This window comes from Sorghum bicolor, chromosome 1 (assembly GCF_000003195.3).
Source record: "Sorghum bicolor cultivar BTx623 chromosome 1, Sorghum_bicolor_NCBIv3, whole genome shotgun sequence".
In the NCBI taxonomy this organism is placed as follows: domain Eukaryota; kingdom Viridiplantae; phylum Streptophyta; class Magnoliopsida; order Poales; family Poaceae; genus Sorghum; species Sorghum bicolor.
In genome coordinates, this window is record NC_012870.2 from 4,719,151 (window position 1) to 4,746,093 (window position 26,943).

At 46.5% G+C, this 26,943-nt stretch overlaps 2 protein-coding genes and 1 non-coding gene across 3 annotated transcripts; 2 read left to right on the forward strand and 1 right to left on the reverse strand.

Moving 5' to 3' along the window:
- LOC8084131 (calcium-dependent protein kinase 11) lies at nucleotides 3,198–7,616 on the forward strand. The gene is made up of 8 exons (XM_002463721.2): nucleotides 3,198–4,225; nucleotides 5,139–5,282; nucleotides 5,384–5,536; nucleotides 5,630–5,745; nucleotides 5,821–5,988; nucleotides 6,377–6,601; nucleotides 6,681–6,808; nucleotides 6,933–7,616. Exons 1-7 carry the CDS (start codon nucleotides 3,397–3,399, stop codon nucleotides 6,801–6,803), a joined length of 1,758 nt encoding a protein of 585 aa, XP_002463766.1. The 5' UTR covers nucleotides 3,198–3,396; the 3' UTR covers nucleotides 6,804–6,808; nucleotides 6,933–7,616.
- Nucleotides 8,089–8,160, reverse strand: TRNAC-GCA. Its single transcript has one exon. It is a non-coding gene; the product is annotated as a tRNA-Cys (tRNA).
- Nucleotides 8,453–12,275, forward strand: LOC8061644 (E3 ubiquitin-protein ligase RHF2A). The gene is made up of 9 exons (XM_002463722.2): nucleotides 8,453–8,673; nucleotides 8,840–9,023; nucleotides 9,123–9,169; nucleotides 10,500–10,562; nucleotides 10,641–10,740; nucleotides 10,856–11,187; nucleotides 11,282–11,389; nucleotides 11,484–11,734; nucleotides 11,965–12,275. The coding sequence occupies exons 2-8, from the start codon at nucleotides 8,892–8,894 to the stop codon at nucleotides 11,686–11,688; spliced, it is 987 nt and encodes a 328-aa protein (XP_002463767.1). The 5' UTR covers nucleotides 8,453–8,673; nucleotides 8,840–8,891; the 3' UTR covers nucleotides 11,689–11,734; nucleotides 11,965–12,275.

Consider the following 26,943-nt stretch of genomic DNA (forward strand, 5'->3'; position numbering starts at 1 on the left):
GCAGCGGCCGCGGCCCTCGGAGGCCGCCAGCGGCTCGCTTGGAAGGGGACGACGCCGCCTCGGAGGAAGGCATGGCGACCGCGGTCATGGTCATGGCAGCGGCAGCAGCTAGCTAGCTCCTGCACCAAGCTTCTCGATCGATCAACTGGCGTCGCGTGCTTTGCTCGATCTACTGGCGATGCAGTGCAACGCGCGGGGGATTTATAGATGGGGAGGGAGATGAGCCGGTGAGGATGGAAGCGAGTGGTCGTCAGGCGAGCAAGTGGCGGTGCGATATGTGTGACAGTGTGAGCATACATGTCCAAAGTCGCCGGTCAAGTACGGCAGGTGACCGTTGACATGTACCGCGCGCTTGCTTCAGCTTGAGCTCTCGTGAATGAAACAGTCAGAAGTTCCGTTCGGAAGCGGAAGGTGTCTCTGGTCAAGGAGGTAGGTTAGAAGCAGTTAATTAGCGGTGCACTGCATTCCATGCCTTGTTTTTTTTTTCCTGTTCGGCCGGCGCGCATAGTACGTGTGCGTGGCACGTCCACAGCTCGCTCGAGGTGTTCAGACTCTCTGTCTCTCTGTGTCTGTGTAGTGTGTTTTCGCTCTGCCTTCTGTTTTTGTTTTTTTTTTTAACGACGAAACACTCTACTAGCTTCTTGTTTTTGACTCTCTCCGGTAGTACTTAAGAAGTACAACTGCAGGCGTCACGTCGTGGACTTTCGTGGAGTAGCTCCGGCCGGCAGATGATCTTAAACCCATGCACTCTTGACCGAATTTGTTCTCGCTTAATTAATAAATTGTCGTGTCTCGATTCTCCAAGTTGATACATATACTCTCATGCATGCATCTCCTCGAGGAAAAGAAAGAAAGAAAAAAGGTAAAAATATCGATTGGATCGGTCATTGGTTAGTGAGTACCGATCCTTCACGGATGACTTTTACCAGATTCACATCTACTAGCACAATTCAACTCTGTCGCGTCAGAACTGAAACGGAAGCTGGAGATGGGGTTGAAAACTGAGATGTCCCAATGTGCAAGTGACAATTGGTCTTACCTTTTGTGACCGGTAGAAGATGGTCGTCGCCCTGTTGTCACCGTGGACGACTGCAGCTATAGCTCAGGATTGCTGCTGGTCAAATAACGGATTTGAGACGAACTCGATGCGAAAAGGAGGAGTAGGAGAAGAAGAGTAGTAGTAGTACCAGCAGCAATAGTAGTGTAAACTTGGAAGACCGTTTTACCAAGGCAAGGCCGGGCGTACGTCGTTTTGAACAAGCTAAAGTCAACCGAGCTAGTGAAAGAAAATTGCGTTCTACTATTTCAGCTAGCCAGCAGCATCTCTCAGCCAATCACCCGATTGCCCTGTTCAGAGTTGCGGCTGCGTTGCATTGATTAAGCGGCAGAGACGGCGCCGGCTCACCCACGTCATTACCTGTGCATGGAATGCGATTGCATGTTCAAAGCCGTTGAATTTGGATCGGCATTAGATAACTTGTAATACACTAGAAGTTTTCAGAGTTGTATTCGAATGTGTACAGCCCAATTTCAACGCGTCAGGCCATGAGAAGTATGGAACATGAAGTGATTTGACGGTTCTTTATTTTTTTTTCTGATTATGATTAAATCGAATTATACATAACATTAACGATGCACACCCGTCCTCGTCTAGTGGTTCCGTGTCCCAGTTTCTAAGTGTATTCCATATATTGCAGATAATATGGTGGACCGGTTTCGTTTCCATAAAACTTTTATCCCCTTTCTTATCATTCATAACTTTGTGCCATATTAGCATACTTGCTAAGAGCATCGCCAACGGTTCCCAAAATATCAGTTGGTAAAAACAACGAGATTTCGAAATGGCTAGAAAAATTGTGAGCACATTTGTTGGGTTTCTTTCAAATTCTCTCAATTGCTATCCAATTTCTCATTGCTGGTGAAGAATGAAGTTGCTGATATCTGGTGTCGAAGTCGTCCTTCCCTGGCCTTCCGTCAAACTCCGCCCTGGCCGTGCAACACTCCGTAATATTAAGTGCTCACCGGTGACACATAGCTGTCTAGGTGCAAAGCTCCAAACTAGGGTAACGAATGATTTACTTAGCTGCTTGATGCAGCCACAAAATGCTCAAGACTTGTGATTGTTCACATGTGTTGTCACTAGCTCACACAACTCAAACCTCTAGCTTCAATCCAAAGGATATCTCATAAATCCCACAAAAAGGAAGAGGGTGGCTCTAAAAGCTTTTCTAGCAGATGTTAGATGGGCGTAACATGCATAAGCAACCCCCTATGGGCTTGTTTGGATGATCATGTATATGTTATCTCGATCAACCCACATGTGTTGAACTAGATTGTTGTGTAAATTAAAATAAGTTACACTCTGATTTACACTAACATATATATGAATCGAGGCAATACATATGGATTCAAACACGACCATTTTGGGAGAGGTGAGTAATTCCCTGAAATAGCCATTTGAGGGCAAAGTCACTAAAAATCGGCCTGGCAGCCAGAATCATGTTAGCAGCTAGCGTTCCATGGGCAAAGAGCACGAAGTAAGATTTTTGTTACGAGGAAGATTAGCTGATAGATTAAGCTATGTAAAACTAGATTTTTGTGAGCAAAGATAAATTACTCATCTCATCCCAAAAAGAATACTATATAGGTTTTGGACAAGTTATATTTTTCTAAATTTAGCCAAATTTATATAAAAAATGTTAACATTTATAACACAAAAATAGATTTACTATGAAATATATTTCATATAATCAATATAGTCTATACTTATTTGGTATTATAAATGCTAGTAATTTATTGTATAAACTTGGTTAAATTGAAATTATTTAATTTCTTAGGAAGTCAGAATAACAATTTTTTTCAATTGAGGAAGTAATTTATATAAAAAAAGAAAATGCTATTGCAGAAAAAAGAAGAAGCAATTGGACTGGAAGATCGATAACCATTTTGGTTGCGCCATTGAATAATGCCACCACTTTTTGTTTGGTAGAGCTAAATTCTGCCACATCAAGTCAAAGTTAAATTCAGCCAGTGATGAAACGCGCCGTCCAGTTCCCAAATACGATTTGGAATTTGGCCATCCGATTTGGCGCGAAGAGCCCAAGACCCCGATCCGCATCCCGCGGTGTCACTCGCCTCCAAACGCCGGACCACGACGCTGACAAACGGCCCCATATGCAACGGATCCACACGTCATCCACACGAACCCGCTGCCCGGACCCACCTCGGCTCCGTTTCCATTCATCGGTTCCTCTCCTTCCGCCCCCGCTTCCACGATCGATCCAACCTGAACCACCCAACCGGTAACCGCCTCCTCGCCGCCCCCGCCCCCGCGTCCAATGCCACCGCCACCGCCATCGCCGCCGTCGCTGCCGTCCGTGTAGCGTCCCCGCGGCGATGGGCAACACCTGCGTCGGCCCCAGCGCCGCCGGCCGCAACGGCTTCCTGGCCAACGTCACCCTGTGGCGGCCCCGCGGCGACGACCCCGCGGCAGCACCATCCCTACCGCCGCCCTCCTCCCCCGCCTCCGACAAGGCGCCCGATCCCGTCACCATCCCTGATTCCGAGCATTCCTCGCACCACTCATCCCGATCCGCCGACCTGCCACCACAGCCCCCCACCTCCCAGGCGCATGGGCAGGCGCAGGACAACCCTCCGGCGAAGAAGCCCGCGCCCAAGGTCAAGCGCGTCCAGAGCGCGGGCCTCCTCGCGGACTCCGTGCTCAAGCGCGACGTTAACACGGCCCGGCTCAAGGACCTCTACACAATTGGCAAGAAGTTAGGGCAGGGTCAATTCGGCACCACCTACCTCTGCGTCGAGAAGGCCACCGGCCGGGAGTTCGCATGCAAGTCCATTGCCAAACGGAAGCTGCTCACGGAGGAGGATGTCGAAGACGTGCGCCGCGAGATCCAGATCATGCACCACCTCGCGGGTCATGCCAACGTCGTCTCCATCGTCGGCGCCTACGAGGACGCCGTCGCCGTGCAGCTCGTCATGGAGCTCTGCGCCGGTGGGGAACTTTTCGATAGGATCATCCAGAGGGGGCACTATTCCGAGAAGGCGGCCGCGCAGCTGGCCAGGGTGATCGTCGGCGTCGTCGAGGCGTGCCACTCGCTCGGCGTAATGCACAGGGATCTTAAGCCGGAGAATTTCTTGTTTGTCAATCAAAAGGAGGACTCGCCCCTCAAGACCATCGATTTTGGCCTGTCCATCTTCTTCAAGCCAGGTATATATGGCATCGATTCCTTGACTAGCAATGCAGTTTTATCTGATTGCGAAGTTATTTTAGTATAGAAATGTGAGCCTGCTCAGTGGAGCTGATATTTGGTTAGCAACTGAGGCCTTGTTTAGTTCACCCCAAAAACCAAAAACTTTTCAAGATTCTCCATCATATTGAATCTTGTGGCACATGTATGGAGCATTAAATATAGACGAAAATAAAAACTAATTGCAAAATTTACCTGTAATTCACGAGATGAATCTTTTGAGCTTAGTTAGTCCATGATTGGACAATATTTGTCAAATAAAAACGAAAATGCTACAGTATTCAAAACCAAAAGAACTTCGGAACTAAACAAGGCCTGAGGTGACAATTGCCAAACGGTTGTTACAGAATGGAGGATTTTTCGTATGTAGAGATACCAGTCCTCGTGCATGCAAGAGGCCACCATGTAGTCATAACAAATTGTAGATCGACAACTGTTACATGCATAGTGGCGCGTGTGTGTGTGTACTTCACACGATGGTTACATCACTTTTACTAATCAACATGTTGAGATCACTTATGCTGCTGAACTACATTGAGCAAGTAGTCAGCACTGGTTTTATTTTCTTCAATCTCATTATAATATCACTACAACCTGCTGCAGTTGATAAGCATCACATTCAAGGCTTAAAAAGTTATAATAAACCCATTTGCACATTGATTTTTGGTAGGTGATTTAACACCAGGCTTCTATGTTCAGCACAAATCGTACATATAAAAATATGCAGTAGATTATGTCTGTTTTTTTTAAGGAAATATGAGTTGGTAGAAACCAACCATATGAATGTTATCAAATTCTTTATACCACATGCAGTCCTAATTCCTAAATAGCATTCTTCTGATGCCATTTGGTCTAAGATAATTGTTTGTGCAGGCGAGATGTTTACAGATGTCGTTGGAAGCCCATACTATGTAGCACCTGAGGTTTTGCTAAAATTCTATGGCCGTGAAGTTGATGTCTGGAGTGCTGGTGTCATAATCTATATCCTGTTGAGTGGAGTCCCTCCATTCTGGGATGGTGAGGTTATATGTAGCCATTTCAGAGAAATATTGCATTACAATTTTATATGTCATTGACCGTTGGCATTAAATTGAATTTCCTATTGGTTTCTGGGGCAGAAAGTGAACAAGGGATATTTGAACAAGTTTTGAAAGGTGAACTGGACTTTTCGTCAGAGCCCTGGCCTAGCATCTCAGAAAGTGCAAAGGATTTGGTCAGGAAAATGCTTATTCGTGATCCAAAGAAGAGATTGACTGCCCATGAAGCCTTATGTGAGTAGCATGTACCAATAGATAATTCTTTCCTAATTTATTTAGCCTCATCTCAACCAAATTGGCTATAGTGATTGACCTGGGTTTTCATAGGTCACCCTTGGGTTTGTGTTGATGGAGTTGCTCCTGACAAGCCTCTTGATTCTGCTGTTCTAAGCCGGTTGAAACAATTTTCTGCAATGAATAAACTAAAGAAAATGGCCCTTAGGGTGAGTAATGATGGCAATGCTCTATCTCTACATTATACCGATGCTACTCGTGGTTCATTTTCTTTGTGCTTGCAGGTTATTGCCGAGAGTTTATCCGAGGAAGAAATTGCAGGGTTAAAAGAAATGTTCAAAATGCTTGACACTGACAACAGTGGTCATATCACAATGGAGGAACTAAAAAATGGCTTGCAGAGAGTTGGTGCTAATTTGATGGACTCAGAAATCAATGCTCTAATGGAAGCAGTAAGTATTCCAAGATGATCACCCCATATTCATTCCCATTCAATACAGTTTTTTGAACTTTATTCGGCAGACCAATTTGTAGTCACCATGTATCATTTACAATATAAACCATGAACAGGTGTTAATAATAAGTTCAAGAATAAGCTCATTAATTTTTTTTCCTAACCTTCCATACTTTTAAACATCCAGTTAGCCTCAACACTGTCTCATGTTTTGGTGAACAAAGAAAATACCACATTACAAGGAAAGCTTAACCGTGTTACCAAGTAATGAGATTTATTTTGGGACGTTTATCGAAAGAGTAGTGATACTTTAATTTTCTGATGATGACCATCATTCCACTTTACGGACTGCAACTCAGTTGAGGCACATTTCATGAAATTATCAGGCGGATATCGACAATAGTGGCACAATTGATTATGGGGAGTTCATTGCTGCAACTTTGCATATAAACAAAGTTGAAAAGGAGGATAAGCTCTTTGCTGCTTTCTCATACTTTGACAAAGATGGCAGTGGTTACATAACTCAAGATGAGCTCCAAAAGGCATGTGAGGAGTTTGGTATAGGCGATACCCGACTTGAGGATATTATTGGGGACATCGATCAGGACAATGTAAGTAGACCAGATTTTACTATTCCAATTAAGATTGGTAAAATCAGTATGTTTAATTCATCCATCATATATTTTGCAGGATGGACGGATCGACTACAATGAGTTTGTTGCAATGATGCAGAAGGGAGATAATCCTCTGGGAAGAAAGGGACATCAAAGTAATGCTAATTTTGGTCTTGGAGATGCACTTAAGCTTCGGTAAAATAGGTAATAGATGCTTGTTTTCCCTAGTTTACCTTTTTTTATGGATGGCTTTGCATCATTAAGGTATCTGATTGATTATTTCTCTTAGAGTTAGTTTGTTCCACTTACTATTTGTATTATTTTACAGGAGCAGATGTTTCCCTTCATAGCAAAGTTAGCATTCAGCAACTAAGAAAAATTGACCAAGCAACAGCTCCAAAAGCTTGTCCCATGTCGGTACTCTGGTCTTCAAGCTTCAATGATGCCCTATCAAAAATCCGGGGTCCCTGAAGCAACCTAGGAGCCTGAACTTTTGCCGGAAAGCATCAACCTCACAGAATTAACTATAGAGTCCTCATGCTCAACATGGCATCTTTTGATTTCCCTCCTTTCTAGTTCATATGTAGTGGCAACGAAACCTTCTTCAGCCCATCGTGTATCTGCGTTGTAATTTAAGTAAGCAAGTGAGTAGGTGAGATCGCTTTTTTCTGCCCCCTCTGCTCTTTCCATTCGGAATCAACGGCAGGAAGAGAGTGAACCATCCTGCACTTGCATTCCAAGACTAATGTTTCAATTATTTTCATCCATGTTGGATAGGTGTAGTTCTTAGTGTCTGTAAGAATATAAGATTGTATTATTGTAGGAGTCTGACCAACGAAACAAGTCTTCTGTGTTGATTTTTCTCTGTTACCAAAACGTGGTGAATGATTAGCCGCTTTTTTTTGTCCTATGTTGATGTGGTTGTATGTTTGTAGTTTGTGCCGTCACGCCCGGTTTGCTGTGTCCTATACTAAAGGCTTGTTTGACAGGGCTCTCACGAAGAGTTCCTCTATATGAACCAAAGCGTTTTGGAGAAGCCATACGGCTTCTGTTTCTTACTTAAAAACGACTTCTTTTGACGGGACTCATTTGAAGGAGCAGGAGAGGAGCCCTGCCATATAAACCCTAAAGAATGATGATTCTTGAAAATGTCAGTGCACTCGATACTACGCCCTTGTTTAAATCATGAAAAGTCACCGTGACTGTTAGTTTAGAATCAAAATTTGAAAAAAAATCTAAATATAAAAAAAAAAGTATATGCAAAGAATGATTTCTGAAAATGTCCGTGCACTTAGATGCTAAGAATGATGATTCCTGAAGATGTCAGTGCACTTCGATGCTACGTCCTTGTTTAAATCATGAAATGTCGTCATGACTGTGGGGTTAGAATCAAAATTCACCCTTGTTGAAATCATGAAAAGTCCTGTGTCTGAGGTTAGAATCAAAATTTGAGCAAAGCTACATATATAAAAAAAAGCAAAAAAAGGGCCCAACCGGGTTCGAACCGGTGACCTATTGATCTGCAGTCAATTGCTCTACCACTGAGCTATGGACCCTTTGTTGAGATTGAACAAAAATATAAGTATTAATACTTACAAATCACGCAGAACAGCCGCAGCGAATGCTGCAGAGGCATGCATCGGATGGCCGGATGCGAGACGTGAGTAGTGTTGCTCCGCCAATCACCGACGACGTGCATTCCTGAGCGAGCCCAACCGCGCGGCCATTAAACGCTGGTCCCACACCTCGGTGGAGAACCCGTGCGCACGCCTCTCAATTTTGGCAAACTCCCTGCAATAGCATGACTAGATAAGGCGGGCCCACCGTTAGCCAGCCCCACCTGTCATTGGTTCAAGGGGAGGGGAGGGAGCGGCGGCGGAGGAATTGTTTAATCCCCCCGTCACCGTCTCCTCTCGCCATCACCCACACCACCCTGGTTCAGGCGCGAGCGCGACGTTGCCGGCCCGTCTCCGGCGTTCGGCGGCGGAGTGGAACGACCCCATTCCCACCAGGAATTCCATCGTTTTCGTGGCGTTTGGTGGCGTCCCGGGGCGGGCAAGCAGCATCAGGTACCCCCTCCCGAATCCCCCCCCAACCGTTCCGTTCCCGGCCGGGATGCCTCAATTCTGCGGCGTTGGCTGCCATTTCGGGCCAAAATTTGTTGCGTGAAGCGGGGAATTTGAATGGCACGCGTTCTTTCCAATGGACGCCCTCTTGGCTTTGCCTTGGCCGTAGGAAATTTCACCGAGGATACACGTGTTCGGGACGAGAGCTAAGCAAAGCGGAGATGGACGAGAAGGCCAAGATGGAGAGCAAGCTGTCCTCGGCGGCGGCCTTCGTGGAGGGGGGCGTGCAGGACGCCTGCGACGACGCCTGCAGCATCTGCCTCGACGCCTTCTGCGACAGCAACCCCTCCACGGTCCGCACATCCGCCGCCGCCGCCAAATACTTTGGTTGCTTCTGACCGATGCGCTTATCGGGCCTTTCATGTTCGTTGGTGCTGCTGTGTTCTTTGCAGATGACCAATTGCAAGCATGACTACCATCTCCAGTGCATTCTTGAATGGTAACATCTCCTGATGCGTTATTCTTTGCTCCAAGAACATCTATGCCTTACCTTTTCGTTTGCAAATTATAAACCTTATGCAGTTTTGCCTGTTCAGTTTATAACTGCATATTCTGTATTCTCTGATCAGCCTTCAGTGCATCCTGTTGTCTTGTATGGTATAAATTATGACACCAATCCCTGTGTTTCACTCATGTAACCTCAACTCTTGAGCTTTGAATTTATGGAGTAAAATGGCACTTGCCTGATGTTCTCATCTCAGAAATGCTTTTGTGATGCAGTTGATTGTAACTATCTGGCTATGGCTTTAGTTTCAATGCTTGCAGAATTTTCCTGTTTCATGGTGATATAAGCTATTCACAGTTTAGTTCTTGCTCGTCAATGGGTTAAGAATGCACTAAAGGGGCACTACATTTTTCTGTAACTGCATTCAACTTGTCTAAACAAGTTGGGAACACTGAATGATCGTGCACAACATGTGTGTCTCTCTTTAGCATGAGTTATGATTTATGAAAACACATTGTACGTAGAACATATGATTCACGTCATTGCATTATTTCAGCTATTTTATTCTTCTAGATGGTGGACTCCTGCAGCAATTCTTATTAATAACTTAGAAGTAGTTGACCGAGCAATTGTTCTGCTGGAAGTCTTTCTGTAGTTCTCATCACTAACTTAGAGTTGTCATGCGTGTCAGAATCTTAGTTTTCTTGAAGTTCTTAGCATGATTATTCGTCTATAATGAGCTCATAAAGCTAATGCCTGGCCACATGATTTTTTAATGGCTTGTTATGGTGTCACAGTCACAGATTTATAGGGATTTGTGCTGTAGTTTTCATGAAAATAAAGTGGAGCTAAATTGAGTATGTGGTTTCTGATACTGGAGTAAGACAGAAAGTAACATCTTGTGGTCAATCAACAATTCAAGAAAAAATAATACATGTAACAATCCATGCTGCATGCATGGAAAGAAAAACCTATCAAACATTTACCGAAACTACTACTCCCTCTATTCCAAAGTTTAAGTCCGGTTAGTATTGTCCTAAGTCAAAGTTGCCTAACTTTGACCAAGTTTATAGAAAAATATTTTAACATCTACAATATAAAATAAACCGTCAAAACATATTTCATGGTGTATCTAACATATCTTGCATGATGTCATAGATGTTTTTGTGTTTTTCTATAACCTTGGTTAAAACTACAGAAGTTTGACTTAGAACAAAGCTAAAACATCTTACAATTTGTAACGGAGGAAGTACTTTTGTTCACCATGTTTACAGTTCCCATTTCATGTGCTTGTCAATATATTCTAATTCATGTAGTAATTTAGGTGCCAGAGAAGCTCCCAATGCCCCATGTGTTGGCAGCCTATCAGCATGAAGGATCCTTTGAGGTGAAAATTGCAACCTCGTGTCTTAACTCCTAAGGGACTGAATTGCTGGGTCTCACTTATTCTTGTGACGTTCTGTAGCCAAGAGCTACTAGAGGCTGTTGAACAAGAGAGGAACATCCGAGCTAATCGTTCACATAATACTGCTGTTTTTCACCATCCAATGCTGGGTGATTTTGAGGTGGGCATGTTTCTTCATGCCTGTTTGGGGAACTTTTCCAATAGCATTCACCTTTCTGCTATGAATGTGCTTTTAACACACGTACTTCTGTTAATACCACCATTTGTATTTCCAGATTCCTGTAGGTGCAGATGATGCAGAACTTGAAGAACGCATTATTCAGCACTTGGCTGCTGCAGCTGCAGTGCGCAGGTCACACCGCCATCATAATAGAAGAGATGGGCACCGGAGCAGATCAGGAGCAAGTAGCCACCCACAATTTCTGGTGCTTTCAGCAGACGAACACACAACCTCAGGTGAAGAAGGGGATTACGAACAAGCCCCTGCTGTAGTTTCTGGTCGCCCTTTAGGTGCTCTTGTTGAACAAGAACGCACTCGAGGGCTAGTGGATGCTTCCAGTCCATCTCTCCGCTTTTCTACTCCTGCTGATGGTAGATCAAACAATAGGTACGTCCTACATCCTATGTATGATACTATGCTTCTGCACTTCTCTTCACTATCATCGAATGCTGAGTGTTGAGCCTTTACTCTGGCCTGTCAGGATCTCTGGGATTCAATCTACACCTGTGGATCAAGATGGGGCAGGACCATCTGATTTACAATCGATCTCCGACACTTTGAGATCCCGTCTACAGTCAGCTTCAATGAGGTACCCTCCTAACCCAAATACCCAACCAAATAAAACTCCTGACAAATGGATCACAGACACGTATCTTAACTGTGGGCATTCTTGACAATGGCAGGTACAAGGATTCCATAACCAAGAGTGCAAGTGGATGGAGGGAGAGGTGGTTTTCTCGGAGTAACTCTTTATCAGATCTTGGTTCTGAGGTAAGGAGGGAGGTCAACGCGGGTATTGCTGCAGTGTCTCGCATGATGGAACGGCATGATGCAAGAGACGGCAGTGGGCCTTCTCCTACCTTTGCGTCAGGTTCTGGTTCTCAGTGAGACACCCCTTCGTCCTTGAAAGGACAGATGCAACTGTAAAGAAAAGGTATAATGTGCTAATGTTGTGCAAATGAAAGCCTGAAATTCAGTGTTTTATTAAGTTTTTCTAGTGGTGTACTGTCACTGTTGACTGACCTAAGGAGCTGAGTTCTTCTTTAATTGTCTGGAGGCAAATTCCATGGCTCCTATGTAGACTAGTCTTATAACCTTGTCGCAGAAACGATGCGGTAGTTTCTCTGTCTGCTGCTGCTAAATAGGAACTTGGCTTTGCTTCAGGTCCAAAGGGACAGAGTTGAAGTTGAGAGCACCTGAGATCTGCCGATGGTTCATAGCCCCTGATAGCCCCCCCTGCTTCAGACTCCCAGAACTTTGGTGGAGCCTGAAGGTCTTGCGTCGAGGTCACGGGAAAGGAATACATGTGGTTCCAATGGAACATTCACACTTTTTTACCCTGTGTAAGATTTTGCAAGGGTGGGTAATGCATGAGGTGTCTGTAAACAGAGACAGTATGACTGTATGAGTGATATGTTGGTCATGTGGTTCCAGCTTATAACACACATATATGCAGTATAAGTATAACGTGCCCAGGCCCCAAGGGATCGTTTGTCATGGCTTTATGTTGCAGCTGGGGCAATTCGATTTGGTTGCACGATGCGTGCCGTTCTTTCTGATTCGCATGTCTGTTTAGCGTGCAAGGTTGAGGACCTCTGCACGGTAACTCCAGGCTCTTGTGGTTGTTCCCGGAGGGTATGGTAGCCGAGGTGAGTAGATCAGTTTGGCAAAAGGAATAGAGGAGCATAAGCCAGCACGGCAGCATCCCAGAGTCCTCAGGAGGAATGAAAATTTTGTCGTGGTGTCATCGGAGTGGGAGTTAGAAAAATGCAAAGGCTTGGATCAAGGGAAGCTGAGCTTTTGACGGCACGAAGACAATACGGCCTTCACGTGGCCAGCCCATCCCAATTCCTCCAACTCCAAATAGAAGAGCAGGAAATAAACTCGTGCACGTGCAAGCGCCACAGGCGATCTCTTATGAGCGTACGGATCGAGCCAGCACGCAGGTGACGCAGAACGAGCAGGTCGGTCAATCGTCAAGAGCGGGGGAAAACAAAGGAAGAGAGCAGCCGAGGAAGCGGTAGGCCTACGCAAAAAAGGAACCAAAGAAAAAAAAAACAGATGATGAAGCAGTCGATGGAGCACCACACCAACTACCAGAGCCTCTAGCTATTGCATAAACAAACATCAGCTTCAGCACTTGCACGCCGTCTCGCCTGCCGGGGCCGGGGGCGGGGCCGTCGCATCGTATCCCAAGTCCCCGGCCCGACTGCCCGAGACGAGACGTGGATGGAGGTGGAAGTGGAACCCCCGAACCCACCGACACCGACCGACGCTTTCCCGCGAGGTGCAGATGCAGATGCCAACGGTGGCAGATGGACACGACTCCCAGCCCGCAACGAAACGACCCGGCGTCTTCGTCGGCCTCTCTCTCTCCCGGTCGATCGCTTGCCTTGCTCGGGCCGTATCCGTGATCAGAATCGGTCGGACCGCGCCCGCGCTGTTCTAGTACACTAGGCCTGGTTTACTTTCAAAAATTTTTGTAAAATAGGAATAATAGCACTTTTATTTATATTTGATAAATATTATTTAATTATGGACTAATTAGGCTCAAAAGATTCATCTCGTCAATTTCGACTAAACTGTGCAATTAATTTTTATTTGTATCTATATTTAATACACCATGCATACGTCTAAAGATTCGATGTGACGGGAAATCTAAAAAAATTTTGTAAAATTTTTGGGAACTAAACAAGGCCGACTAGTATATACACGTACTTTTTCTTCTCGTAATAATCTGCGGAGGAGAGGGAGGGAGGGAGGACCAGAAACGTGGCGTCCGCCTGCGTTTGGTTTGGTGGTGACCAGCTAGTCCCCGCCTGTTGCTTCTGTACGCTACTAGGCGGGCGCTACAGCTACACTGCACAAGCGGCAAGGCAAGGCATGGCTTGGCTTCGAAGCGGGCCGTGTATGCAAAGGACACGCGAGGCAGTTGGTGTTGGTGTTTGGTGGGTCTGAACGGCATGTGTCCAGCGTTCGTAGTCAAAACTCAAAAGTTTCAGACGAGGCGCCCAAAGTACTAGTACAAGACACACATCATCAGAAGTAAACTGTGAGATGGAAAGGCACGTCGCACGTCGGAAGGCAGCAGGCAGGCAGGCAGGCAGAGAGCGAAGAATCAATCCGACGGCCGGCGGTAGCTTAGCGTGGAGACTAACCCACGTCAAGCGACCGTACCTGCCGGCGACGCCTCAGCCCAAACCATCCGGAAAAGTGACGCCTCACTTAATTTACCCTGCACTGACACACTGTTGGGGAAAAGCTGCATCCTTCCCCTGGTAGCGTCGGAGGTTATCCTTCACCTGAGGAACCTCCGACGCCTGAAACGTCGGAGGATATCCTTCGACGGGAAATGCTAATGTTGACGACTCGTCTGGTCGTGCAAAGTGTGTGCAGGGACTGAGACACCGGCGGAGGTCCACGAACGAGGAAAGGTTGGAACCTCCGACCCTCCCGGGTCCGAGGATGGCGGGAGAACGCAGCCAGGCCAAGGAACCTCCGACTGGACCAGGCTAAGGAGGAACTCCCGGGGTGGCCGGGTGGAGCAACCTCCGACCAGCCGGGCTGCGGAACCTCCGACACCAAAGCATCGGAGGATCCGCAACTGGGCGGAGGATCCGAGCCTCCGACCTGCTGAGGCCCCAGTCAAAGGATGAACGAAGGGTTTGCAATGTGAAATTACGCGGGTGTATTAGGGTCAGTAGACTGCGATGAAAGAATATGCTGGAATATTCCCCCACCGTCACGGGGCATTTATGTAAATGTCATTGGGTCGGTTTCCGGGCCCTATATAAGGGGCGTGATGCCGCCATTAATAAGAGAGAGCATTCACTGTTTTCACCTACTGTTGAGCCTGCTGTCCGTTGGAGCTCAGACCTCTCACGGCACCGAGTGAGAAGGTTCACTATTCACCGTACTGCTGGGGAGTGCGGAGAGCATCTTCCCAACATTGGCGCCCATCGTGGGGCCCCGAAGTATAACCTGCGATGGCTGGAAATAGAACAAGCACCACAAGACCTCGGGCAGAGCCCTCCAGGAGAGGAAGGCCGAGGAGGGCCGTGCGAAGCACGTACGCGACCGTGGAGGGAGAAGGTTCTGAGGGCGAGCAGCCAGAGAACGAGCAGCCGGAAACACGCCAGGAACCTCCTCCCGCCGCAGACCCGGCGCAACCCACGGCCGCGCAAGAGCTCCAGCAGCTGCGAACGCAATTGCAGAACCTTCAGCAAGAGCGAGACCGGATCGCTGCTGCCTACGCCGCCAGCCAAGGGGCAGCGGTAGCCGCGACGCAAGCGGCCGAGATCAGGCAGCAGCTTTCACTCCTGCAGGCAGAAATCCTTAGCATGCAACCTCCACCTCAGCCGACAATTCAGCCCGTTGTTCCGAACAGCGCCGGCCCAACATTAAATGTGCAACCGGCAGACTACGGTGGCATGCTGCGGGGCACGTTGGACCTTCGTTCCCCTTTGTCCGAAGGATTGCAGACCTCGCCTTGGCCAACAGCCTACAAACCTATCACGCTCCCTAAATTCAGCGGAAAGGCCGATCCGCGCCAATTCCTGATGAGTTTCGAGGCAGCCGTGGCCTCAGCTGGAGGGAACGAGACTGTGATGGCAAAATCCTTCGTGATTGCAGCCGAGGGAGACGCCTTGGCATGGTATTCGATGCTGAGACCCGGGTCGATCTATTCATGGGAGAACCTTCGAGACAAGATTTTAGCGAATTTCCAGGGATTCGCAGTTGAATCACTAACCTCCACGGACCTGTTCCAGTGTCGCCAGAGTCAGGGAGAGGCACTGCGGGAGTACTTCCAAAGGTTCGTGCAGACTAAGGCGAGAGCACCCGGCGTGCCGGAGGAGGTTGCCATTGAAGCGGCCATCAAGGGTCTTCGCATAGGGCCCTTCGCGGCTCATTTGGCCAGAGAAAAGCCAGCATCCATGCACGAGCTGTACCACGAGTTTGAGAAGTATTGTAGGTCGGACAACGACTACCGCAAAAGGTTGGAAGACCAAAACTCTCAGAAGAGGCAGAGCAATGATAGAAACTCACAGAAGAAGAACCTCAGCCAGAATGAACGCCGGCCACAGCGAGAGGCTGGTGGACAGATGATGAATATCGAGCAACCGAAAAATGACAGGCCGGAAAATAACCGTCCACCAGCGGAAGCGCGAAGCTCGGAACGCATACCCAATCAAGCCGGAAGAGGGGGTCGAAATGCGGGATGGCGAAAAAATCAAAGTCAGCGACCACGGAAACAATATTGTTTCTTCCATGGAGAGGAGAAGGGTCACTCCACCAGAGATTGCCCAGATGCAAAAGAAACTCAGGAGAGGATCAAGAGCAGGTCGGCTCCGCAACCTCCGATACCAGTTGCCCAACCTCGGGAAGTAAATCACACATTCCCTCAAACCTTCTACCATTCATACGTCGGAGGTTCAAGCCAGCAGCACCCAACTCCACTTCAGCCCAGCGCGCTAGCCTCCGCTTACTGTAACATCCCTGATGTTACGGTTACTAAAAACGAATCATGTCATCATAAGCATTGCAAAGCATAATTGTTAAAGCATATTAGTATGCATCAACTTAAAATAAGTTTACTTTGATTGCTTGAACTTAGGGAAGTAGAGTGTGCTTCTGTGATGTGTTGTTGCTTGTGTGGTTGCTAAAACCCTAGGGTGGAAGTTTTCCGAAAAGCTAAGGGGGGAAAAACCCTGATTTCTGGATCCTAGATTTTGCCCCTTTTTGTTTAATTCAAAAACTAAGCAAAATTTGAGGTTGAGTTTAAAAGCAAAGTTGTAGATCTTGGCAAGATGTACAACTTTGGTGTTTTGAGTTTTTGGAGTTTCAATACAAAATTCAAAGTAATTTTGAAAATACAGGTTTCCAGAAAGTGTCCCCTTTTCCAACTTAAACTTCCAATTCAAAATCCATTTGGAATTTTGAAAAGTGGTCAACATGAAAGTTGTAGAACACAAAAAGTTGAGCAACTTTCATGTTGGGAGTTTTTCAAGTTGTTATGCAAAATCAAAAGTAATTTTGGAAATTCTGTTTTGCCCCAATTCAAAAATTTGGAATTTCTTTGATTTGAGTTTGATTTTCAAACTGTTTGGCCAAATTCACCCTGTTACACTCAAAATCAGCTCTGGTCACCAAAACATGTTTTGTAGCTTATAAAATTTGGAACAACTTTTGTTTTGACACAAATTTGACTCCAGTTCAAATTTCGGTTGAATTTCGCAAAATCCAGAAAAGAGGGGATAAGGGTTGCTACAGTGACCCGATAGGGATCACCGGCTCCCTGTCCAACGCGGCCGCCGTGCGCGCAGCACCGCGAGCGCCCGTGCGGGCACGCAGCTGCCTGCTTGCCTGCGTCGCCAGGCAACGTGGACGCCCTTGGCTCATCTCCTTCTCCCCTTTGAGCACCAGCGTGGGCGCCGCCGCGCGTTTCCTCTGTTCTGAGCCAGAGAACCCGACGAGCTTCTCTTTTCAATTCACCGCAACCAATCCTTCCCGAGCCAAATTGACCGGTCCATAGCATCCGCCACCTCCTTGCGAACCCAGTGCACCTCCGAGCTCACTCCCTAGTCCACTCAATCGCCGGAACACCCCCCTCTTCTCCAACTCCGGCCAGGGTCACCGCCGAGGAATCCTTCACGTGGACACGCTGCTCCAGTCGGTACCACGCCTTGAAGGCGGTCGTTTCGAGCTCTTCTTGTTTCCCCGGTGCTCATGCGCTCGTTTTCCCTCCTTGGACGTGAACAGGGCCACCGAGACGACCTCACCGGAGCCGGGGCGCCGCCCGACTGCACGGCCACCGTCGCCAAGCTTCTCTGTTGTGTCTTCCGCCGTGGTGGTGTGAGCACCATGATCCCCATTCCTTCCTGGCCCTCCTGAACCTGTTGGTTTGTGCTCTACCAAGCCCCGAGGACCGGTCTACGGCCGGCCAGGGTGGCCGCCCGCCATTCGCGTGGCCGAGGAAGGAAGAGAACGGTAGAGTGTCCTCGAGTTGTACCTATGGGGTCGCAAGGTCGAAGCGCAACTGATGCGCACCCTGGTGTGGGGCTTGAACCTCGCCAGCGGCGACCGAGAGCGCGGCAAGGCCGCCGGGTGCGAGGGAGATGGAACTGACGAGCGGGGCCCGCTCGTCAGTGTCCACGTGAGAGGAGGGGCGGCGCGCACAGCGCGGGTGTGGGCCGAGCCTGTGGGCCGCCTGCGCAGCGCGGGTGTGGGCCGAGCCTGTGGGCCGCCTGCGCAGCACGGTTGTGGGCCGCCTGCGCAGCAGTGTTGCTTTTCTTTTTCCTTTTTGATTAAAATTGCTTGATGTTTGAAATTATGTGATTAATTGTGTGCTAATCCAAAAATCGTGGAAATTTTTGTGTAGGCTCTCTGAAGTAAGTAGAACCCAAGAAAAATATTAAGTTCTGTTTTCTGGTAGTTTACATGTCTGTAAAAATTTGCCCTTTTAATTAGCAAATAAAACTTGTATGAATTTTAATAATTTAATTGTATGTCCAAAAATCACCAAAAATTATGGGGAGCCTCTGAATATTATTCCCTGGCTCCACCCAAAATTTGGTGGCATTTGGATAAGGTTTGGTTAAAAAGTTAATAAACCCTTATTTAGTATTTAATTAATCATTCCAAAATAAGTAAATAGTGATTAACTAAATCTTCATAATTAGAGTTGGGTGATTTTGGGATTGTGTGATGACCTGAGGTCATTAACCCTAATGACCTTTGGCATTTAATTATTGTTTAGCCTTAATGCTTAATTACTGTCATTAGTAATTAATTAAGAATTAATTAAGGTAAATAGGTTTAATAATTACTTAATGTAAGATAATTATGAATTAAGTAAAGTCTTAGTTTACAGATGAAACCTCTTGGGTAAAAATATTAAGTTATTAAACAACTTTATTTAGTGACAATTCTGTATTACATTAAAAAGGCAAATTGTACTTAATTCGGTCCATCTTGCATAATTGCCATACACATATCATAAGCATTCATCATTTTGCGTATAGTGTCCGTGACCGAAGGAGCGCCCGTTGAACCGAACCCCGAGGTCGGTGCTCCGTTCGAGGAAGTCGGATCCGAGACTTGGGAAGTCTCCGAGGGTCCCTCTCTGCCCTGCAACCAAGGCAAGCCCCGGATGCATTAACCCCTCCTTGGATGTTTTAAATCTTTTATCACTTATGAATTGAAAATGCTGCATTAAGTAGATGAGAATTGGGTTAACCTACTTGCTGCATTTACTACCTTGATATCTATATCCTGTCCTTGACACCTGTTTTATTTTAAAACTGCGTAGCGATGCTTAGCCCTGCTACTAGTTAGGTTTTCAAACAAGAAAGTTTGAAGGGTTGTTGTGGGATACACTTATGGCCAATGATGTTTCAACTCGAGACCGGTCGGTGGACTTGCTTTAAGAATGGAGTCTTAAAGTAGTGTCTCCAACTGTGTCGGTTAAGGACCGGTCCGTTGATGGCCTGCTGGGTTGAGAATTTATAGTACTAGCCACTTGCCTACGGTAAGCCCAGTCTTGTGATCCCTCGACGCGAACAGCTACTCGCGCACTGGGAGTGGAAAGATGGCGAGAGTAGTGTGTACCCACCTTACGGATCTGAGATGACCGGAAAACATCTAGATCGGCTGTAGGATGGTGGAGTACTGTGCTCTCGGGTGCCGCGAACCTGGTCAGATTTGGGGAGAGCTTGATTTGGGTTGACATATGCAAGATTTAGTTCTACATATGTCGGGTGGTTAGGAACTCCAGCTGGATTGCTAAGCGATTCGAATCGTCGTTGCTCCCCGATTGGGAGACTCAATTCCTTCGACCCTCATCGTAGTTAAATATGCAACTGAATGATAACATGAGAAAAGGGAAAATGTCTCATGAGGTTCGGATCCCAATTCCCGGACTCATAGCGACATGAAGCTATGGCCATCAATAAATAATACTTAATGATAGGACTAGGAACTCACGGATTCGTCTGTGGGGAACAACTAGTTAGACTATCCTCGAATTCTTCTGCCTCTGCGAGGAAGGAATTCAGGGTAAAACTTGAAAATAAGGATGCACTACTAATAAGCTTTTCCGCAAAACACTTTGGCTCCTTGCTCAGCCACCCCTTGTCTACCTTAAGCCTGCATCCCTAAATTCTCCTATTTTCCCGTCGGATAAGTCTTGCTGAGTACTCCCGTACTCAGGGTTTCAATACCCCTGTTGCAGGTGAAGCTCAGGAGCCGACTTGTTTCGGACCCTGTTGTGTGACCGTCGTTGAGGTTGACGACGAAGAAGAGTGAGCGTGACCCATGGGCAGGGTCTGTAAATTTGTTCTGTCTGTACTAAAGTTTCAGTTGCTCCGCTGGACCAGGCTTGTAATAACACTCTACTATTTGGAAGAACTCCTTTTATAAATTAAGTTATGTAATACTTCCGCTGTTTCACTCTGAAATATTATTTTGGTCTCGTGTCGTTGAGTTACTGCTTTATCTTCGCAACGAATGATCCTGGTGTTAAAGTGGCCACTTGCTATCCTGTAAAGGCGAGAAGAAACAGTTCTCGTTGTTTGACCATTACCAGTGGTCAGGACGAGCCAGCTTGGTACGCCACAGGTAGCAGTGGTATGAGCGCCCAGCCATGCTCATCGGACTTCTAAAGTGGGAGGACTCCCGGCATCACCGTCAGAGGTCCTTAGGACAATGACAGGTGTCGGTGGGCCCAAACACTTAGGAGGTTCTGCCACAGCTGGTATCAGAGCATTCGTTGCTAAGATGACTGCTGAACCTTTTGAAAAATTTCAAAAATTCGTTTGGAATTAATACTATGAACCTGCTTATTTTGAGTCCAAGTGCTTAGTCTTAACCTACCTCTGTCTATAGGTTTTCTTAGAATTTTTGAAGTGGTTTGGAGGAGCAACCTAAGGTATTGCCCTATGTTGTAAAAGTTTAAAGTAATATCGTTACGAATTGTTAGTAGGAATCGTAAGTTCGTGCATGCATCATAATGTATTAACTGGTTAAGTTCCTTCCTCCTTGTTTGGGTTGGGTGAATAGAATCAATCCTATTCTTGCTAACCTTTAAGGTCTCTTTTACTCATCTAAACTTACCCTCTACAGGATGGCTCGTCAGAAGCAGACCCCGCGTAAGCGGACGGGTCTAAAAGGAGTTCCCCGACATCAGCTAGCTCCACGCAGTGATCAAGCCAGTAGTAGCCGTACCCCGCCTCAGCAGGAGGTGGACAGGCTGTCCGCCGAGTTGACTGAGGTGATGCGAGAGAGAATGTACAATGTTATGGAGATTGGCAAACTCAAAGCTCAACTGGCCAAAGAAAAACAAGCTACGGAAAACTGTGAAGCCATGTTGTCCCGGATGGTGGAGGAGCGGAATGCAGCCATTGCCCGAGAGGAAGAAGCTAGGAGTACCCATAGGCATGAGCTAACTAGGATGAACGCAAAGTTGGGCAAGGCAAAGTATCTCAAGGATTTGTATGTGAAGATGGCGGCCACGGTCACCGCACAACGGGATGTCGCGTGGCAACGAGAGGATCAGCTCCAGCTGGAGAAACTGGAGCTGGCATATCACTTAGATACAGTCAATGACCTGGCTATGCAATATCGTGATATTGCATTTGATCTGTATCATCAACTCCACCCACCTCCCGGCGAAGGAGAAATGGATACGGATGGCGAGTTGGCAGACGATGGAGAACCCGATCCAGGCCTCAGTGGTGAAGAGGAGTCCGACCCCGATGATCACAACCCAGGGGGTAATCAAGATGATGGCAACGACGACCCGGGCTATAGCTCTGGCCACACCGATTAGTTCGGTGAAACCGAGGGCAACGTCGTTGTAGGGGTCTTAGCTTGCCGTAGTGGGGTTCGGGTTTGTAATATAAGTTTTCTTTCGGTTTGAGAAGTTGAACTTGTTTACTCTTGGTGTGTATCTAACTAATGTTTAATAAGTGAATGTAAGATATGTTCTGTGTTATGAATTCTACGTGGTAACAGGTATCTACGATTCTTGTAACAGATGCCGATGCGTACTCGCGGATCCGATGGAGCTGGGACATCCCAGGGAGGGGATGATATCCCCAACCCTCCACCTGCTCCACCTTCTTTGGCTGACGCCATTGCTGTCCTGTTAAGTGCCACAACTGACAACGCTCGCTTGCTGCGCGAGCTAGCCCAGCGTCAAACACACCCTGCTTCAAACTTCAGGGCACCGCGCAACGGGGATGGAGAGGCTCGATATGTAGATTTCACCGAGACCAGGCCCCCGGTGTTCACTAAGGCCGATGAGCCTTTAGAAGCGGATGACTGGCTCCGAACTATGGAGCATAAGTTCAGTTTAATTCAGTGTTCAGAAACTCAGAAACCCTTATTTGCAGCCCAGCAGCTTCGGGGAGCTGCAGGTGCCTGGTGGGAGAACTTCTTAGCTATTCAAGCTCCCGGACACCAAGTTACCTGGACCGAGTTTAGGGACGCGTTCCGCGCCCACTACATCCCCGAAGGGCTCATGGCCATGAAGGCCGAAGAGTTTCTCGCCTTGCAGCAAGGCGACAAAAGTGTTATGGAATACGTGGCAAGGTTTAATCATCTTTCTCAATATGCCACGGATCATGTGAACACTGACAGAAAGAGGAAAGCCTGCTTCATGCGTGGTCTAAATACTAAACTTCAGACCATGATGACCACATGCCAAAATGCTACTTTCTATGAGGCGGTAAATATTGCTATCGCCTCAGAGGAAAAGAATAGGAAACATAAGGAAGCCAAGAAGAAGGCTGCTTCCTCTTCTTTCTCTGGTCGCGGTCAAAAGCGCCAGAGGATCATTTATCATCCACAGGGCCACGGACGTTTCCAAACGCCGTTACCTTATCGTGGTCCTTTCTCCCCTCCACAGTACAGACCTGGGCAGCAGGTATATTCTCGACCTACTGCCATCGCTTTTGCACCACGCCAGCCGAACGCCCCGGGTGTTCGCCCTACTGCTCCGCCCAGCCACAATTACCCTTGCTTCAATTGTGGTAAGCCTGGGCATTTCTCTAAAGAGTGCCCTTTTCCCCGCCAAACCAATCCTACCTTTCCAAGGCCACCTATGGGCCAACCCCAGCAGGGTCAGTTCAGAACTGGGGTTCAAAAAGGGCAACAGGTACAGAAAGGTAGACCGGTAAAGAAGACAGGGCAAGTCTTCCATACTGAAGTGGAGACGATTCCAGAGGGTGAACCAGTGATGATGGGTACGTTTCCTGTTGCGAAGCATCCTGCTTTAATGCTCTTTGATTCTGGTGCATCCCATACATTTATCAATCGCACCTTTGTGTTAAAGCATGGTATACCCATTGGGGAAACACAAGATCATTTTTATATACAGTCGCTAGGAGGACGGCTGATGTCTAAAGAAATGGTTCACCAAGTACCCATCGAATTTGGTGGGCACAATTTTCCTACTAGCATGATTGTTCTTAAGGACCAAGAAATTGATGTTATCTTAGGCATGAACTGGATGGCGCAACGAGGGGTTGTGCTAGACACTTTGCACCGAACTATTAAAATCCCATTGCCCAATGAGAATTCTTACTTGCTAATCCAATTAGTTACTCCCAAACGGACAATTGGGCAAGTTCATGCCGCTAATGTGTCTGAAGTTAAAGATATCCCGGTAGTTCGAGATTTCCCGGATGTATTTCCTGAAGACTTACCAGGTCTGCCTCCGGACCGGGATGTACAATTCAGTATAGAATTGAAACCGGGAACGGCCCCAATATCTCGAAGGGCCTACAGAATGGCACCGAAAGAGCTGGCCGAATTAAAAACCCAATTACAAGAATTGTTACAGAAGGGTTTTATTCAGCCCAGTTCTTCTCCATGGGGTTGCCCAGCCTTGTTTGTGAAGAAGAAAGATCAGACATTAAGGCTGTGCGTCGACTATCGTCCTCTAAATGAGGTGACGATTAAGAACAAGTACCCATTGCCCCGTATTGACTTATTGTTTGACCAGTTAGCTGGGGCCAAAGTGTTCTCAAAAATTGATTTGAGATCAGGGTACCACCAAATTAAGATTAGGCCGGAAGATGTGCCCAAGACTGCTTTCACAACCCGTTACGGGTTGTATGAATACTTGGTGATGTCTTTTGGGTTGACTAACGCACCGGCCCATTTTATGTACCTGATGAACTCTGTCTTCATGCCAGAACTAGACAAATTTGTGGTCGTCTTTATCGATGACATCTTGATTTACTCCAAAACTAAGAAGGAGCATGCTGAACACTTGAGAATCGTGCTGACCCGTCTCAGGGAGCATCAGCTATATGCCAAGTTCAGCAAATGTGAGTTCTGGCTGGACAAAGTTCATTTCCTGGGTCATGTGTTATCAGCGGAAGGAGTCGCTGTAGACCCAGGCAAGGTAGAAGATGTGTTGAATTGGAAACCCCCGACTACGGTACATGAGGTCCGTAGTTTTCTGGGCATGGCGGGATATTACCGTCGTTTTATCCCGGACTTTTCCAGAGTCGCCAAACCAATCACAACCTTGCTCAAAAGTCAAACAAAATTTGTTTGGTCACCCCAATGTGAGCAAGCTTTTCAGACTCTGAAAAGGTTGTTGACAACTGCACCTGTCTTAGCCCAGCCAGATATTGAAAAACCCTTTGATGTATATTGTGACGCATCAGGAATCGGGTTAGGCTGTGTGCTGATGCAGGAGGGTCGCGTAATTGCATATGCTTCCAGGCAACTTTAAACCTCATGAAGAGAATTACCCGACCCATGATCTCGAACTAGCCGCCGTGGTACATGCATTGAAGATCTGGCGTCATTATTTGTTGGGAAACACATGTCATCTATATACAGATCACAAAAGCTTGAAGTATATCTTTACTCAAGCCGAGCTTAATATGCGCCAGCGAAGGTGGCTAGAACTAATTAAAGATTACGACCTTGAGGTGCATTATCACCCTGGCAAGGCAAATGTAGTAGCGGATGCCCTCAGTCGTAAGGCTCACTGTAATTGCTTAACAGTGAAGCCTAGGGATATAACTTTGTGCCAAGAGCTAGAGAACTTGGGAATAGAAATGATTTCCCAAGGAAGCCTTTCCAATTTAAAGATTGATTTCAATCTCGAGGCTCAAATCATAAAGGCACAAAAAGAAAACAAAGGCATGAAACATCTTAAAGAGAAGATTTCTAATAGAGCACTCACAGACTTTAAGGTGGATGAGGCGGGAGTAATCTGGTTCAAGAACCGGTTAGTGGTTCCAAAGGTACCTGAGCTACGTCAGCAAATCCTAGATGAAGCTCATACCACGAGGTATTCTATTCATCCGGGAAGCAATAAGATGTATCAGGACCTGAAGCAAAGGTTTTGGTGGACAAAAATGAAGATAGAAATAGCTCGCTATGTGGCCCAATGTGACACCTGTCGAAAGGTCAAAGCCATTCATCTCAAATCCGCTGGGGAGTTGCAACCTTTGCCTATCCCCGCGTGGAAATGGGATGACATAAGTATGGATTTCATAGTAGGATTGCCCAAGACGGCCAAGGGCTTTGATTCCATTTGGGTCATAGTAGATCGACTCACCAAAACAGCACATTTTCTGCCGGTAAAGCTATTGTATCCTGCCTCCACCTATGCTAAGATTTATTTTGACCGTATTCTAAGTCTGCATGGAGTGCCAAAGACAATAGTGTCAGATAGAGGCACACAATTTGTCTCCCAATTCTGGAAATGTTTACATGAGTCCTTGGGCACTAAGCTTTTATACAGCACAGCCTACCACCCTCAAACTGGTGGGCAAACTGAAAGGGTGAATCAAACCCTAGAAGATCTATTGAGATCTTGTGCCCTGAATTTTCCAGATAAATGGGATGACTGCTTGCCTCTAGCAGAATTTTCCTACAATAATAGCTATCAGGAGAGTATCAAAATGGCTCCCTTTGAGGCACTGTATGGTCGCCGATGTCGAACTCCGTTACACTGGTCAGAACCTGGAGAAAGATGGTTCTTCGGAGTTGACTTAGTGAAAGAGACTGAGAACAAAGTGAAACAAATCCAAAATAATTTGGAAGTTGCTCAGTCCCGACAGAAAAGTTACGCTGATAAAAGACGTCGACCATTGAAGTTCGCCAAAGGTGATCATGTGTATTTGAAAGTATCCCCAATGAAAGGAGTAAATCGTTTTGGTGTTAAAGGCAAGTTAGCGCCTCGTTACATTGGTCCATTTCCAATTATTGACCGATGTGGACAAGTCGCTTACCGCCTTAAACTGCCCGAACGATTATCCGGGGTACATAATGTGTTCCATGTGTCTCAACTGAAAAAGTGTCTTCGGATACCAGATCGAGTTCAAGATATTGAAGATGTAAAGCTTGAACCAAATCCAACTTATTCGGAATATCCTATCCGAGTACTGGATCAGAAAGCTAGAGTCACTCGAAGGACGACCACCAAATGGTATAAGGTACAATGGAGTCAGCACTCTGAGGAAGAAGCCACCTGGGAATCTGAAGATTACTTGCTAGAGAATTTTCCTGAATTCCATGCTTCCCTTCAGGATAGCACATGATAATCAGAGAATGTACTCCAGTGAAGAAAAAGAGTCACCAAAGCCATGTACTTAATGTACATATATGCATATAATGAAGTATTTTCCCCAACTCCTTGCCTTATGGAAAAGTTGAAGATGAAAGAGTTTTGACAAATTTCCTTTTCCATTACTTACCCTAAGGTTTTAAATCTCGGGGACGAGATTTCTTTAAGGGGGAAGGGCTGTAACATCCCTGATGTTACGGTTACTAAAAACGAATCATGTCATCATAAGCATTGCAAAGCATAATTGTTAAAGCATATTAGTATGCATCAACTTAAAATAAGTTTACTTTGATTGCTTGAACTTAGGGAAGTAGAGTGTGCTTCTGTGATGTGTTGTTGCTTGTGTGGTTGCTAAAACCCTAGGGTGGAAGTTTTCCGAAAAGCTAAGGGGGGAAAAACCCTGATTTCTGGATCCTAGATTTTGCCCCTTTTTGTTTAATTCAAAAACTAAGCAAAATTTGAGGTTGAGTTTAAAAGCAAAGTTGTAGATCTTGGCAAGATGTACAACTTTGGTGTTTTGAGTTTTTGGAGTTTCAATACAAAATTCAAAG